This window comes from Aspergillus fischeri, genomic scaffold (genome assembly GCF_000149645.3).
Source record: "Aspergillus fischeri NRRL 181 1099437636249 genomic scaffold, whole genome shotgun sequence".
Lineage (NCBI taxonomy): Eukaryota > Fungi > Ascomycota > Eurotiomycetes > Eurotiales > Aspergillaceae > Aspergillus > Aspergillus fischeri.
This window is the reverse complement of record NW_001509770.1, coordinates 1386869-1400609: the sequence shown is the minus strand read 5'-3', so window position 1 is coordinate 1400609 and position 13741 is coordinate 1386869. Positions and strand designations below refer to the sequence as shown.

At 48.8% G+C, this 13741-nt stretch overlaps 5 protein-coding genes across 5 annotated transcripts; 2 read left to right on the top strand and 3 right to left on the bottom strand.

Annotated features, from left to right (window-relative positions):
- Window positions 1-491: 491 nt before the first annotated feature.
- NFIA_012160 (putative MFS transporter) lies at window positions 492-2804 on the bottom strand (the record flags this gene model as incomplete). Its single annotated transcript, XM_001264423.1, has 11 exons — window positions 492-706; window positions 781-909; window positions 968-1157; window positions 1213-1298; window positions 1360-1520; window positions 1575-1681; window positions 1735-1908; window positions 1959-2176; window positions 2239-2289; window positions 2348-2432; window positions 2490-2804. The coding sequence occupies 11 exons, from the start codon at window positions 2802-2804 to the stop codon at window positions 492-494; spliced, it is 1731 nt and encodes a 576-aa protein (XP_001264424.1).
- Window positions 2805-4260: 1456 nt separating this feature from the next.
- On the bottom strand, window positions 4261-5826 carry NFIA_012150 (TDT family transporter; the record flags this gene model as incomplete). Its single annotated transcript, XM_001264422.1, has 5 exons — window positions 4261-4410; window positions 4464-4752; window positions 4808-5104; window positions 5156-5543; window positions 5625-5826. The coding sequence occupies 5 exons, from the start codon at window positions 5824-5826 to the stop codon at window positions 4261-4263; spliced, it is 1326 nt and encodes a 441-aa protein (XP_001264423.1).
- Window positions 5827-6483: 657 nt separating this feature from the next.
- NFIA_012140 (aldo/keto reductase family protein) lies at window positions 6484-7616 on the bottom strand (the record flags this gene model as incomplete). Its single annotated transcript, XM_001264421.1, has 2 exons — window positions 6484-7001; window positions 7082-7616. The coding sequence occupies 2 exons, from the start codon at window positions 7614-7616 to the stop codon at window positions 6484-6486; spliced, it is 1053 nt and encodes a 350-aa protein (XP_001264422.1).
- Window positions 7617-8321: 705 nt separating this feature from the next.
- NFIA_012130 (aspartate/glutamate racemase family protein) lies at window positions 8322-9146 on the top strand (the record flags this gene model as incomplete). Its single annotated transcript, XM_001264420.1, has 1 exon — window positions 8322-9146. The coding sequence occupies one exon, from the start codon at window positions 8322-8324 to the stop codon at window positions 9144-9146; it is 825 nt and encodes a 274-aa protein (XP_001264421.1).
- A 562-nt stretch (window positions 9147-9708) lies between these two features.
- On the top strand, window positions 9709-11457 carry NFIA_012120 (gamma-tubulin mipA; the record flags this gene model as incomplete). The annotated part of the gene is made up of 7 exons (XM_001264419.1): window positions 9709-9776; window positions 9848-9914; window positions 9989-10042; window positions 10115-10297; window positions 10382-10585; window positions 10638-10724; window positions 10780-11457. The coding sequence occupies 7 exons, from the start codon at window positions 9709-9711 to the stop codon at window positions 11455-11457; spliced, it is 1341 nt and encodes a 446-aa protein (XP_001264420.1).
- Between the last annotated feature and the right edge of the window lie 2284 nt (window positions 11458-13741).

Sequence of the window (13741 nt, the reverse complement as noted above, 5' to 3'; positions counted from 1 at the left end):
GCGAGAACATGCAGCCTTAAAAGAATGCGCTTTCGGAGTCAGGGAAGTACTTGCTGCGGCCACGTTTGCCAAGTATAAAACCGAATGAATGTCTCAGATCAGGCCAAGAAACACGGATCCGACAGCTGCTCAGGACCAAGGGAGAGAAAATAGTCACTGGACGTGAAACAAATCTAAAGTCTGGAGAACGGCGAGAGGAGAAGATAGCTGGCAATGCTGATCAAGTCTCGTGAGTGTCGCATCCAAACGCAGCAGGCGCCTTACGTTGCAGGCTACTCTCTTTACCGTTTTGGGATCGTGGCGTCCACCCTAACTGTAACACGTGATGATAGTCTTATCACATACCTGGTCAGGCTTAGGCTCTTGGCGCCTTATGCATCAGGCGTTCATTTAACCTGATCTATATTCTTAGACGACCAAATTCCAATTCTATTGCTAATGATGGGTCTAGACTGCTGTATCGGGCCAAGAATCATTACGTATGCTGTTGGTTAATGCGCAAATCTGAAGTCCAGTCTTCTATTCCCCTGGTCCTGTGTTGTCGCAACGTAGTCAACTCGCTGGTCCTCTGTCATTGCCTGCCACTTCATATCCCGGCGGCGATTCTGCATCACATAGTATAGTTTCGTCAGGGCATAGAGGACGATGTTAGTGCAGATGATGATGAGTAGCGTCCTGTTTCCAACAACATAGCGAGGAGCATCCGCTATTTTGACAAAAGTGGATGCCTAATTAGCCAAGGAACAAAGGGCCCTCATGGATGGATCTGGCCACACTCACAGTCATGGTATATGTTCGAGCCAATGATTTGAGACGTCTGCGCCGACATGTTATATAATGCAGCTGCGATTGTCCGAGTCCGCACGCTGTTCGAGTTGCGAGAGTTCCACCCAGCGTGAAGCGCATGGGCTGAGGAGGAATTGTCGTTAGTAGTTCCCCGGAAAATTTCAGGGGACATGGTGCTCACGGTTTGGAAAAGAAAGAATCAGTGTGAGTACTGTCCATGCGACCCATTTATTGGTTTGGGTGAAATTAACCGCATTAATATAAAGGAGCATCGGCAACATCCACAGCTGGGCTAAAATGCCCATGTACGCAATGGACTCGAAGGCCTCAGCTCCATAGACAAGGGCTATTCGGGTCACAGCACCCATCGCCTAGTCGAAAGTCAGTATTCAGCAAAGATTGGTGGCTGATCTCGAAATTGCGTACGTTGCATGGAATGGAAAGCAGAATTGTATTGAAAGTGCTGAATCCAAAATCTTTTAGCAGCAAGGTAAAGTATTGCGATATTGTTGCTGTTGACATTAGCTGACTTCGGCGGAAGATACATTTCGTCGAATCTTGTGCTGTACTCACTACTAGGTATCAGGAACAAAAGTCCTATGATATACAAGGGCCATAGATCGTAGTCTTTGAAACTCTGCCAAATAAGTTTGAGGGTCAACGGCTGGCGATTATGCATAGTGCCCTTGCTGGGGTCTTCTCGTATGATACGGTTGACCATGATAACCTCCTCTCTATCCACAAGCCACTATTAGCATGTCCTAGCGTGCCATGGGAGTAATATATACCTCTCTGTAAACCATCCCTTCTTGCCTCGGGCCCAATTCGCCGTCTGAGTTGGTGACGGTGGCATGAGGATGAAAGCCAGGACACCAAGCGTCAATGTGAGCAGCCCCTGCGTGTGTAAATAATGAGCATCGAAACAACGGGACTTGGCCTCCTACAAACCTCAATCAAGAACAGCCAACGCCAACCGGCGTGACCACCAACTCCCCGCAGGTGCAGAATCCCAAAAGCGAGAAAACCAGCGAGGATGTCCGCAAAAGAAGCTGCTGTATACCAGAAGCCGAGACGTATGGAAAGCTCGTGATGTTTGAAGTAGTAGGAAAGGTAGAGGATCATCTGTTATACATGAGCTCAATAAGCTTACCATGTTTGCAAAAACCACTGACCGTTGGCACGAACCCCCCGGATAGCAACCCTAGAAGAGCCCTTGTGCACAGAAAGGATGTCCTGCCAGAGAGCCAGAACTGGCACAGAGCGATGATCGACCATGATGTCATCTGGAAAGGAACCCATCTGTCGGCGCCGAGCCATTTTGCCATGACCTGTGCAGGTACTTCGGCGAGTAGGTAGCATAGCCTGTGAATCGTGTTTCCCAAGTTATAGTCTGAGGTGATAGAAACTCTGTCAGCCTGTCGAAGATGGAGTTGATGTCTTGCGCAGACTGACCGTCCCGAGTCAAGTGTAAATCGGTTAAGAAGTTGTCCGCATTGGCTTGTTCTGAGCTCATACATGATCAGTGACCTTAAGATTGCACATTTGGATAGACAGCACGTACGGATATTGGATCGATCAAGCTCCAGAGCCATAAGCATCACACAAGCCAACAAGGTAATACGAAGATCGATCTTCCGAACAATTTTCTACACCGCTGTCAGTCTAGGTTGTGAGGTAATCCTTATTCATGATTGTTAACGCACGTTCTCTTCACCCCATGACCATCTAGCCGATGGATCGAACCGATGAATGTTTTCCCAATCTGGTCGAGGTCTGTATTCTTCTGCTAACTCCGGGTCATCGAAGACAGACGGCTGGGTAGCGATGGCATTCGGGTTATCGTCTTTAAACCGCTGGAAGAAGAATCGACGTCTGTCAGATACGTCGCCGAGATCTGACTTTTCTGTACACGATAGAACTCGTGTTACGCTGATTGGAGTCTTCTCAAAATCGGAATCTGTAGGCGAAATAGGCTCTGAAGTCTCCTTCTTGGCCGAACGAGCAATGACAAGAGACATCCTGCTAAGCCTGAGAAGAAAAGACTGTTGTCAAGGATGCCGAGGCTGTATTCTGAGCAGGAGTCCAGGGAGGCCATGATGCCCATTATAAGGTCAGGTCCTCACATATGATAAGAGGCAATGGTGCTCATCACTCTAGTATCAAACAAGGGGCTTGCGCTGTAAAGCAAATCTCAATGGACTCGTTCTCGATTCGAGTCCCACAGCATCACACGACTAGAGCTGCTCCTCGCTCGGGGTTTGACAGAGATGCAGCCATCCGGTCTCCAGATTTCGACAGAAGCTCTCTGAACACATGCAGCTGCGGCATGTGGCCCCTTGATCCAGAGTCCAGGCGCTCGCCGATGCGGGGACAGTAGACCTCCGGTAAGTCACTACTATCCTTCTTATTAACGCGGCATAAAGATGTGTGACCGGATCATTAGCAAGTTACTAGACGTCCACTAAAAGTCCGAAGGGGCGCAAAAGCTGGAACGGCATCGGTTGTTGCCGTTGTCTGAGGCGAAAGCCTGTGATGTCCATTGGAATACTCATGAGAACACTTTGTCAATCCTATGATTACTATGAGCTGAACTCCGTACGATCTGTCGAGTTTGCGGGTGTTGGGTTCGATTATTTTTTCGGCTCAATTTCTCATCCTGTCCTTTGTAGGTCTAATGGCTTGTTTTCTGCAGTTTGGCTACGCAAGGGATGGATGCGCGATTTGAGGCAGTACTCTGATCAATTTGAGGCTAACCGGGGAGGTCTGGAATGCCGGAAATGACATCTGCAGTATGCGATAAAAGTGTCCAGTCTCTAGGAGTATCGGCGGCGTTCTCAATTCTCATCCCATGCGAATTGCATAACTGCCCAGACCTTGATGTAAGGGTACTATGCACAACTGTACATATGTGGCGAGGTGTGCCTTTCGGTAATTCCTAGCCTGCCGCGAGCTGTCTAGAATGCCCTAGTGAGGAATGATGCAGTCTGGCTACAACAGCCCGAAAGGTCCACGGAATCGAATGGAAAATGGCGCGCTAGAATCCTACCTTCTTTCACCTTTGGAATCCAGATGCAACGCTAGAGTCGGTCATGGTGTTCGGCAAAGCGACACACGATGCAGCTTTCTCTGCGTGAATAAGGCCAGCACTCTCGATAATGTTGGAAACAAGGCTCGTGTCTCTCTCATGACGCACATTTTCCCTTTGCCTCGTCATGAGGGAAGGACGAAGCACATTGATAGGGTTCGTATTCCAGATCTGGTCTTTTTACAAACCAAGTTCTTGTGAACGCATAAACATATCTTGGTTTCTGTGTCACGAAAGAGAGAGTTGATATCAAGAGATAGATAATGGTTGCATACAATCTCTCGCATGACTCTCTCACATTCCATGTAGGATGGAGACTGTATTCCCGCTCCACTTTCAAGTTCGACTCTGCCGGGATGCAGTTATTCAGGGCGGATTCCACATCGAGATTATGATATGCTTTCCGAATGATTCTCCTCTTTGCCCTGGCGTTGTACGCTGGCGACTCTGGGGGCAATAAATATTTTTCCAGAGACGACTCCCTTGAGTGTACTGACGGAGATGACCATCCAGTGGATCACGACTATCAACGAGAGGACCTGATATAAGTCTTAGACTTTAATTGCAACATCAATCATTCATGTAAACTTACTGTTCCCAGGACCCTGAAAAAAGCAGAAGGCAGCTGCCTCCCTAACTGACATGTTCCCATCGCATACGCACCAACTGGAAAGGTGAAAGCCCACCAACCCATGTTGAATGGAACCCTTCCTGACTTCAGCACCGATGCGAAGGCAAAGAAAAGCCAAGGAAGACCAAAAGCCCAGAGGATCAGTGCGGTCATTGCGCCTACGACATAAACTATGGAGGCGGCAGAGCTATCATTCAACGTTTGAGTCTTTGATAGAACAGTCTTTCCAGCTGTACCGAGTTTCACAGCCCTGAAATATGACGGATTAGGTGTAGATCATGATGAAGCTCGTCTTGGGGCCTTACGCAAAGGTTCCGGATCCCAAAGGTCCCATCGGCAAGAACACGCTCATGATAACCCCCTTATGTGGCAATTTGTGCACAGTAAGCCGTTGGAAGTAGATAACATAGACAATCATCGATAAGCAGATGCCAACTCCCCATAGGACATAGCTGACAATAATCGTCCATAAAGCATGATTAGGATTCAAAAGAAGGTCTGCAACGACTGCACCAGTCCCTGAAGCCACGACGCAGCTTGCAATTGGCAAGAGCCAGATCGCAGTCATTGAGGACAGCTGTCCATCGACGTTTGAAATCATTCTGCTTTTGTTTAGTCAAATGCAGCACGCACTCATAGATAGCCAAGCTTACAGTGAGAATGGCAGGTATAGTGCGGAGATGACTGAAAGGCAAGCATCAACCATCCACAAGGCCCAAGCGAAATCTCTCGTCCAATTTCCCCACGCTGGGACGCACACAAAGCAGATCATGTTCACAATTGTCGCTAGTCCCATGGGAAACGTACTCAAGAACATTGACTGAGCAGGTTCATTCATGATAGTGTTAAGGGTCTCCGGGTACATAGTGTAGCGGAGCACACTCAGAATGCTGCACACTGCGAAGATAGCGACATTAAGAACAAAGACGACGATCGAGATCCAGTATAGCCAGCGACCATTATAAGGAAGAGTATTTAGGGCGGTGGAAATCATCCCAGTCCCCATAACGACTGAAAACCATCTGATACGAGTGTTAGTAGCTTCCAGGGACCTCATGGTTAGCCAGACCCTCTGAGGGAAGCCGGCTTTGAAGAAATTGGAGACGTACGATGGTGTGAAACTATACACGATTCGTCTCCAGCCACTGTCGTGCTCTGGAAGTCGATACTCATCAAGAGAGGAGCGGCAAGGAAGTGTATCCGGTGAGGCCTCTGCTGCGCCTGCGTCTCGGCCCCCTCCTTTGCTAGGCCGGCTGCTACTCAAGAGACTCGGCAGTGAGGTTCGACAAGACTTGGTGGTCGTGCTCATTGTCAACCCACGCATGTCCCTTACAGCAGAGACATACTGCAATCAAGTCTTCAACCAAAGTTCTCATAGGAGACAAGCCCCAGTGAGCGGCAGCGGTTTTCGCGAAAATTCATCCTCTGTTTGCTTGGCACGTCTACCATTCCAAAGGCAACTAGGCCACACTGTTATCAATCAGCATTCTAGAATCCAATCTCAGACTAGAAGATGGGGCTTGTTACCGAATTTTGCAGGGCCAAAAAACGGGAGATCCACAGCCGCCCGAAATTCCGACGCCGACATATGACGACATCGGGATCCGGGACTGCCTACCCAGGACTGGAGAAATGAATAGCTGAGCCGTAACATTAGAAATTGAGACTCCATGTCGTATTCACACGTTTGGTATCTTTCCTCAATTCTTTGTCTTGGACTCAACTTTCCTTCTTTGCTCTGAGCAAAGCGAGTGGAACTGATGACGCCGGAAACTTACCCGTGATCCGAAGGACTTTGCTCGGTCCAATCTCGGCGGACGGCTTAAGTACATGGAAAGTGTTTCAGATTGCCACATGGAAGAATCAGGAGGACGCAGGATGATTCTGCACGAACAAAATCGCGAAGAAAGCTTGTATGAGTGAATTGCGAATATCTACTGAACAAGGGCAATGTATAATCCAGATACGGTGGGTGGTTGAGCTACGCCTTGGGTTCAGGCTTGAACAAGGCGGCTTGGGTATCATAGGTGTATTTCAAGTCGAGATGCCAGTAGTTTGGAGCAGTCGGCTTCGCAATCAACCAGGCTTGGTCCAATGTGTCGACAACTTCCTGAGGCAAGGGGCCCTTCTGGATATTCTTGAGGTTGTTTTCCAACTGCGCGAGGCTGCTCACGCCAATAATGACACCATCGCGGCCGTTATCCTTTATGTTGAGCGCGGAGTGGTGACGGATCCAGCGAAACGCAATCTCAGGCATGGTTAGGCCATGCTTTTCGGCAACAGGCTCGATCAGTCGCAGAGCGTCGAATGTCGCGTCCTTGAAATAACGTCCCCGGTACAAGGTTCCATCTGACGACTGATCACTATATCTTCCTTCCGCAGGAATGTCCTTAGTCTTGTATTTGCCAGAGAACAGGCCACCAGCCAGCGGATTATAGACCACGATGTCAATTCCGTAGCGCTTGCAGGCGGGGATGAGCTCCGTTTCGATGTTGCGCGCTGTGTTTATCGGCGTCAGTAAATACAATTCGAACGGACCCTATAGCAGACATTCTAGGTCACAGTAAGAGGATACTTACTGATAGCATTATACATTGCCTGGTAGATTGTGGGTCGAACCCAACCTCTCTCGTTGCAGAGTATAACTATCTCCGCAACTTCAAAAGCAGTATAATTGCTCAAGCCCAATTGCACGAACTTTCCCTCTTTGTGGAGCTCATTGACGGCTTCGAGAGTCTCAGCAAAAGGCACTGATCGATCCGCGGCGTGCAGGTAGAAGATGTCCACTTGGTCAGTTTGCAGTTCCTTCAAAGAACGCTCGAGGTTCTCACGAAGAACGTCGGGTTTGTGTGCACCGAAGGTATGGGGGTACCATTTCGTGGCTAGAGTCAGCCCACGTTCCTTCCACCTGGCTTGGGCTGTGAAAGCCTCTTGTTTTCCTCCCACGTAGACTCGCGCAGTATCAACCTCGTTGTAACCTTGCTGCTGGAGATGATCCAAGCACTTGTTAAAGTCGTCGAGGGACGTGATGCGAGCACCTTCGGACTCATCTGGCCCAAAGGTCATCAAGCCGAGAATGACTCTCGGCGTAGCGGATGGCACAACCAAAGGCATTATGAAATTCAAGTGTGAGTGTGGTCGTGGTGATCTTCAAAGACCGAAGGTGGAATCTGATGGAACAGTGAGGTCAGGTCTACTTTCCGCTGCGATGACGAGGTTCGGGGTCATTGTCGCTATTTGTATTCAGGACTGACATTCTTAAATTAATAATACAGCAATCTCACGACCATACGCAAGATAACGACACGCACAGTAGCCCGCTAAAGAAGGGGGTATGATGCGAATACGAGGCCTGAAACACCTCTCCGCCTTGAGATGGATTGGATACGCTCGTGTTCCCTTACCCCGCACTCGAGATCTGCTCATTTGATTTCATCATAGAGTGGGCAGAGTCAGACATTGTAGTCGAGAATACAAGCATGACTGCACGGAGTCGATTAAGCTTAAATGGGCTTAAAGCCGCCTTTTGGAAACTTCTTGATCTTCGATGAAGTCTTCGATTCTCAGCATGGCCTAGTGTCTCCTGGTGGGGAGGACAACCAGGCACATTGCTGCGGACACCTGGGAACGTCATCCGGTCGGAACATCCAATTCCCAGTTATACAGCATAATCGCATATATAGCAACGAACATCGGCTCTGAGTGTGTCAGCGTCACATTCCAGGTTAATTCATAGCAATAAGCTGCTCCAAGATGGCTGCACCGAACGACAACCATCGATTCTCGGTCCTAATCATCAACCCAAACACATCAACCCACATGACGAACGCACTCAAACCCATCCTAGAGAGCTTGGATTATGCAGATATCCACTTCGATTACTTCACGGCGCCTTCCAGTGAGTCTGTCACACTCCCGGATGGGCGCATTATCAACGGAGTGCCCAGCATCAACTCGGGAGAGGATTCTATCACATCAGCCTTGCATTGCAGGCCCTTTGTCGAACCGCTTGTTCCAAGATATGATGCATTTCTTGTGGCATGTTATTCCGCTCATCCTTTAGTCGGCATGCTGAAAGAGGCGATCACAGAATATGAGCAGACGTCTTCCAGAAAAGACTCCGCAATACCGGAGTACCGAAAGAAATATGTGACAGGCATATTCGAAGCTAGTGTCTTGACCTCTCTCTCCCTCGTTAGCTCTTTCCATCTGATGGGAGACGCAAACTTTCATAAAGCCCAAGCGAAGGACACATTCGGCATAGTTACGACTGGGAGCATCTGGAGAGATGAACTGACAAGAGCGGTCACAGAGATGATCGTGGATTCTGGCGACAGCGGCGGCTCTACTGCTCGCTTTGCCGGTGTGGAGACCACTGGATTGACAGCCGGTGAATTACATACTACTCCTGCCGAAAAGGTGAGGAGAAGGATCAGCGATGCGACAGAGAGGCTCCTCAAGAGCACGCCGCATCCTGTAAGTGCCATTTGTATGGGGTGTGCAGGGATGGCAGGCATGGAGGAAGCGGTGCGAGATGGCTGTATCAGGGCATATGGTGAACGACAAGGCCGACGAGTGAGGATAGTGGATGGCGTAGTCGCCGGGGCAGGCATGCTTGTGACGGCTTGTAAGGCGGGATTCTGAGACACTTGAGCATGGCGTACTTCGTCTTTCCCTGGCACATATAACGCATGCAGCAAATACAACTCCATGGCGTGCAACGGTCAGCTGCACGATGCTCAGTGATTTCTCATGGTTCAGATTTGAGACGTAGATTGTTACTTCAAACCCAGGGCGTGGAGTGGGAAGCGGCGTGCACATTGACATCAAAAAAGCAGGATAGAGTATGAAACTTAAACATTCATATACATGGTGCCAGTTAATGGTTCAGTTCAAATCAATTGAATTTACAATATCGGTTCTATGATTCCATTGCTTTGGAAAGGTTCAGACAGCACTGACAGCTACCTAACGTTGTGTACCCGAGGCCCACCACCTCCGAAATAAGATTCCCCGCGAAAACGCGCTACGCGTGGGCTATAACCTCGACTACTTTCTGGTGGTCACGAAAAACGATGCCCAGGTATGTGCCACGATCTGCCCAATTATTTCTATCTGATCCTCGTGTGAGATAAAGTCAGCTAATACTCAAGTTGTTTTCAGAGAAATAATTACGATTCAAGCCGGCCAGTGCGGCAACAATGGTATGAATCTCAAGCGACGCAAACCAGCCGTCCGCAACCTCATCAAACATGACACTCTTGTGATGCCACGGTCCCACTAACTGGGTTTTTGACAGTCGGCAGTCAATTCTGGCAACAGCTTTGCCTTGAGCACGGGATTAGCCAGGATGGGAACTTGGAGGAGTTTGCGACAGAAGGCGGGGATCGCAAGGATGTCTTCTTCTACCAGGTAAGAGCTTTTGTGCCGTGGTGAATCTGGGAATGTGATGCTCGGATTGAGTGAGCTGACTTTGGTGAAATCAGAGCGATGATACCAGATATATCCCCCGAGCGATCCTTCTGGACTTAGAACCAAGAGTACGATTCACCCTCTACCAATGCGCTGCGATTTATATGTCTCCTGAATCTGAGCTGAGTTTGCATGGACAGGTTTTGAACTCAATACAAAGTGGGCCCTACAAGAACATCTACAATCCCGAGAACTTCTTCATCGGTCAGCAAGGCATTGGTGCTGGAAACAATTGGGGTGCCGGCTACGCCGCCGGCGAAGTCGTACAGGAGGAGGTCTTCGACATGATTGACCGAGAAGCGGACGGTAGTGATTCTTTAGAGGTGAGACACTTAGTCGGAAAAGGATTGGACATTTTGGGCGATCGCATAAGAGTATTGCTGGGCTAATCTGGTATGTCGTAACAGGGCTTCATGTTCCTGCATTCGATTGCAGGAGGAACCGGCTCGGGACTTGGTAGCTTCATCCTCGAGCGGATGAATGACAGGTTTCCGAAGAAGTTGATTCAGACATACTCCGTTTTCCCAGATACCCAGTCGGCGGACGTCGTGGTCAATCCGTACAACAGTCTGCTAGCCATGAGGAGGCTGACACAGAATGCTGACTCTGTGGTAAGTTTCCATCTATGGGACCACCAAATTGACAGGACTAAGTTGCTGTCAGGTTGTTCTCGATAATGGTGCACTTTCGAGGATTGTTGCAGATAGACTTCATGTGCAAGAGCCTTCGTTCCAGCAGACGAATCAGCTTGTGAGTCTTCCTCAATGCAAGTAAACCGCATACAAGCAAAGCTCACTCTCAATAGGTGTCCACCGTCATGTCAGCCTCTACCACCACCCTCCGTTACCCCGGTTACATGCACAATGATCTTGTCGGAATCATCGCCTCTCTCATCCCTACACCTCGCAGCCATTTCCTGATCACATCATACACGCCCTTTACCGGTGACAATGTCGACCAAGCAAAGACAGTTCGCAAAACCACCGTTCTAGACGTTATGCGCCGCCTGCTACAGCCGAAGAACCGCATGGTCTCAATCAACCCCAGCAAGTCCAGTTGCTACATGAGTATTCTCAACATCATCCAGGGTGAAGCAGATCCCACAGATGTGCACAAATCTTTGCTGCGTATCCGCGAGCGACGCTTGGCATCATTCATTCCTTGGGGTCCGGCCAGTATCCAAGTAGCCTTGACCAAGAAATCTCCATACATACAAAACACGCACCGCGTTAGCGGCCTGATGCTGGCGAATCACACGTCAGTGGCGACTCTCTTCAAACGAATTGTCCAACAGTACGACCGCCTGCGGAAACGAAACGCATTTTTGGAACAGTACAAGAAGGAAAGCCCTTTTACGGACGGTCTCGGCGAATTTGACGAAGCGCGGGCTGTGGTGATGGACCTCGTTGGTGAATATGAGGCAGCAGAAAGAGAAGACTATCTGGACCCAGATGCGGGAAAAGAGAAGGAGATGGGGGTGTGATCACGACCACTGCGTAGTGGATGGCTAAATTCTGCGAATCGGCGTTTGCTCCTTGATTTCCTTTGCGCTGTTGCTATGGCTTTTTCTGATGGGTTAAACTTTGGCAAGCGGCGTTTACCGTTAGTTTTACTTTGCTATATCCTTGCTAATCCTCCTACGCGTGATCATGGGCGTTGCTCCAAGGAAAAGGTTTCAGGCAAGACCTTATAGGAGGAGATAGAGATGAATAATGCGACATCGGATGTCCAGCATTTCAGGCGCCGGAAACCACTTACTGAGAGTTTGAGCTACATACGGAGGTAGTAGAAGCGTGCATGCTCTTATCAGAGCACGGACATTTGGCGATCCTGCCATGATACAGTCGTAAGCCTTACCGCTGCGAGGCGTTGGTGCTGCAGGTAGATAGTGTATGAGCCCAACGTCGTCAACTGTGATTGACAACGCATGGATCACGGAGTACGTGCATCATCCATCTTCCACATGCACTAAGTACTTGACGATGGTAGAATCGATCAACTATACAGAAGCACATATTGCATGAACCAGATACAGGCGGAACAGGTGGCGTGTAGGCGAGTATCAAAAGAGAGCGCGGTTGCATACTCTTTGACACGATATGATATCTGCAACATATAGACAAAAAAAAAGCCTGTCATGGCCTGAGGCGAATGCTAACCTTCAATGCCATCCTGACGTGACAAGTCTGCTGGCGCCCCGCTGTGGTTGTGGGTGTCTGAAATACTGGAGGAGATGGATGGTTCTGCCAAAAGAAAATGGCTTGAGTTAATTTTCTTCACATATTTCATTCTTTTGCTGTGTTTCAGAATTGTCGTGAGCTGTCAACAAGTGCTAGGGCTACGAGGTACCTGATAGTACTCCATACCGACAGTGGTACCTATCTGTCTACCTTGTGGACGCTAAGGTAGATATGCCAACGAGGTAACCTAGCGCTTTCTGTCCTTATCATACGGATCCAAATCGGCTAACTTAATGGAACCACGCACATCTGCCAACTCAAAAACATATTGTGCTATCTCTGCAGGCCAAATGTGGGTAGCTACAATAGTGCAGTTAGTGGCGTTTTCAACCGACTTACTTAAGCTGGTAAAATGACTAGTTAGTTAGTTAACCCCCGTCCCAGCTTATCATGTGTTGCTCATCTTCGAAGGAAATGAGGTTAATTGTTGCGAGGACCAAGGATACTTGCGTTATTGGTTGTCTTCGTCTTCCCGAGGTAAGTAGCTACCTTTCCTGAAGATAGCTAGATAGATAGCTAGTGGCTTTTACTCCGCACCGTTGCAGTTTCATCGAGTTGCGCCAACCGCAAGCAATCTGCACGCGATTCCGACAATGCCCGTTTTCATGCTGGATTTTATCGACATACAGACAATTGCTGGCCTTGTTATACAGACTAATTTCCATTTTCAGAAAGACATTGATTTGATGCTCTTTTTGGTCATTGGAGTTGCTGAGTGCTAGGTCATTCACTTCACGTGACTCATTTCTCGGTGCGGAGAAGGCCAACTAGTACGGAGAAGATCCAAGATGAAGAGCGCCATCGGTTCGGCCGGTCACTTGAATCAGTTGATTAATCTTTAATCGAGAGACATTGATACCGTGCGTTGAAACACACCTAGTATAGTAAATAATAGCTGATATTTGCACGGCTTGTATTAAACCGGTAGCGACCCAGATCAGGTGGACTCAGCATGCTCCGTCAAGGCTCCAGTGGTTGCCCTGCATTGTTACGGGCGGTTTTGAAGTGATGATCATAGGCAGAATCTGCCTTATATTATCTGACTTGTGAGATAATTTGCATGCCTTCCAGCAGCAGGCGCTATTCAATTAAATATGCGTAGTTGGAATTCAAAATGGGTCGGTGCGTTCATAGGGGTCATAAGGGTCATAAGGTACTCCGCAGGAGTCGTCACCTCGCCCAGCGGAAAGGGGAAAGTGACTTGGTCATTCAGTCGACATCCTGTAAAGATGAACTGGCCTTTTGGATCCTTTCCCCTTTTCTTGTACTATTAGTCTAGTGTTTGAAAGCCTTCTTAGTCTCTTGATACTCCGGACCTGGCGATTGTTCAATGGATACTACGGAGTACTGCGTAATGAAGAGCCACTGGCCTCGGAGTATCGCCTCGTCTACGGAGATACTACAACACTAATATCGCCAACTCTATCGAAAGTAGTCGACTCTCTTTTGCAACTTCGAGAGGGTGCCTCCGATGATGCCGCAGATGATCGCAAGATGTGGTACCGAAGGCAAACCGACCTCGTGCCC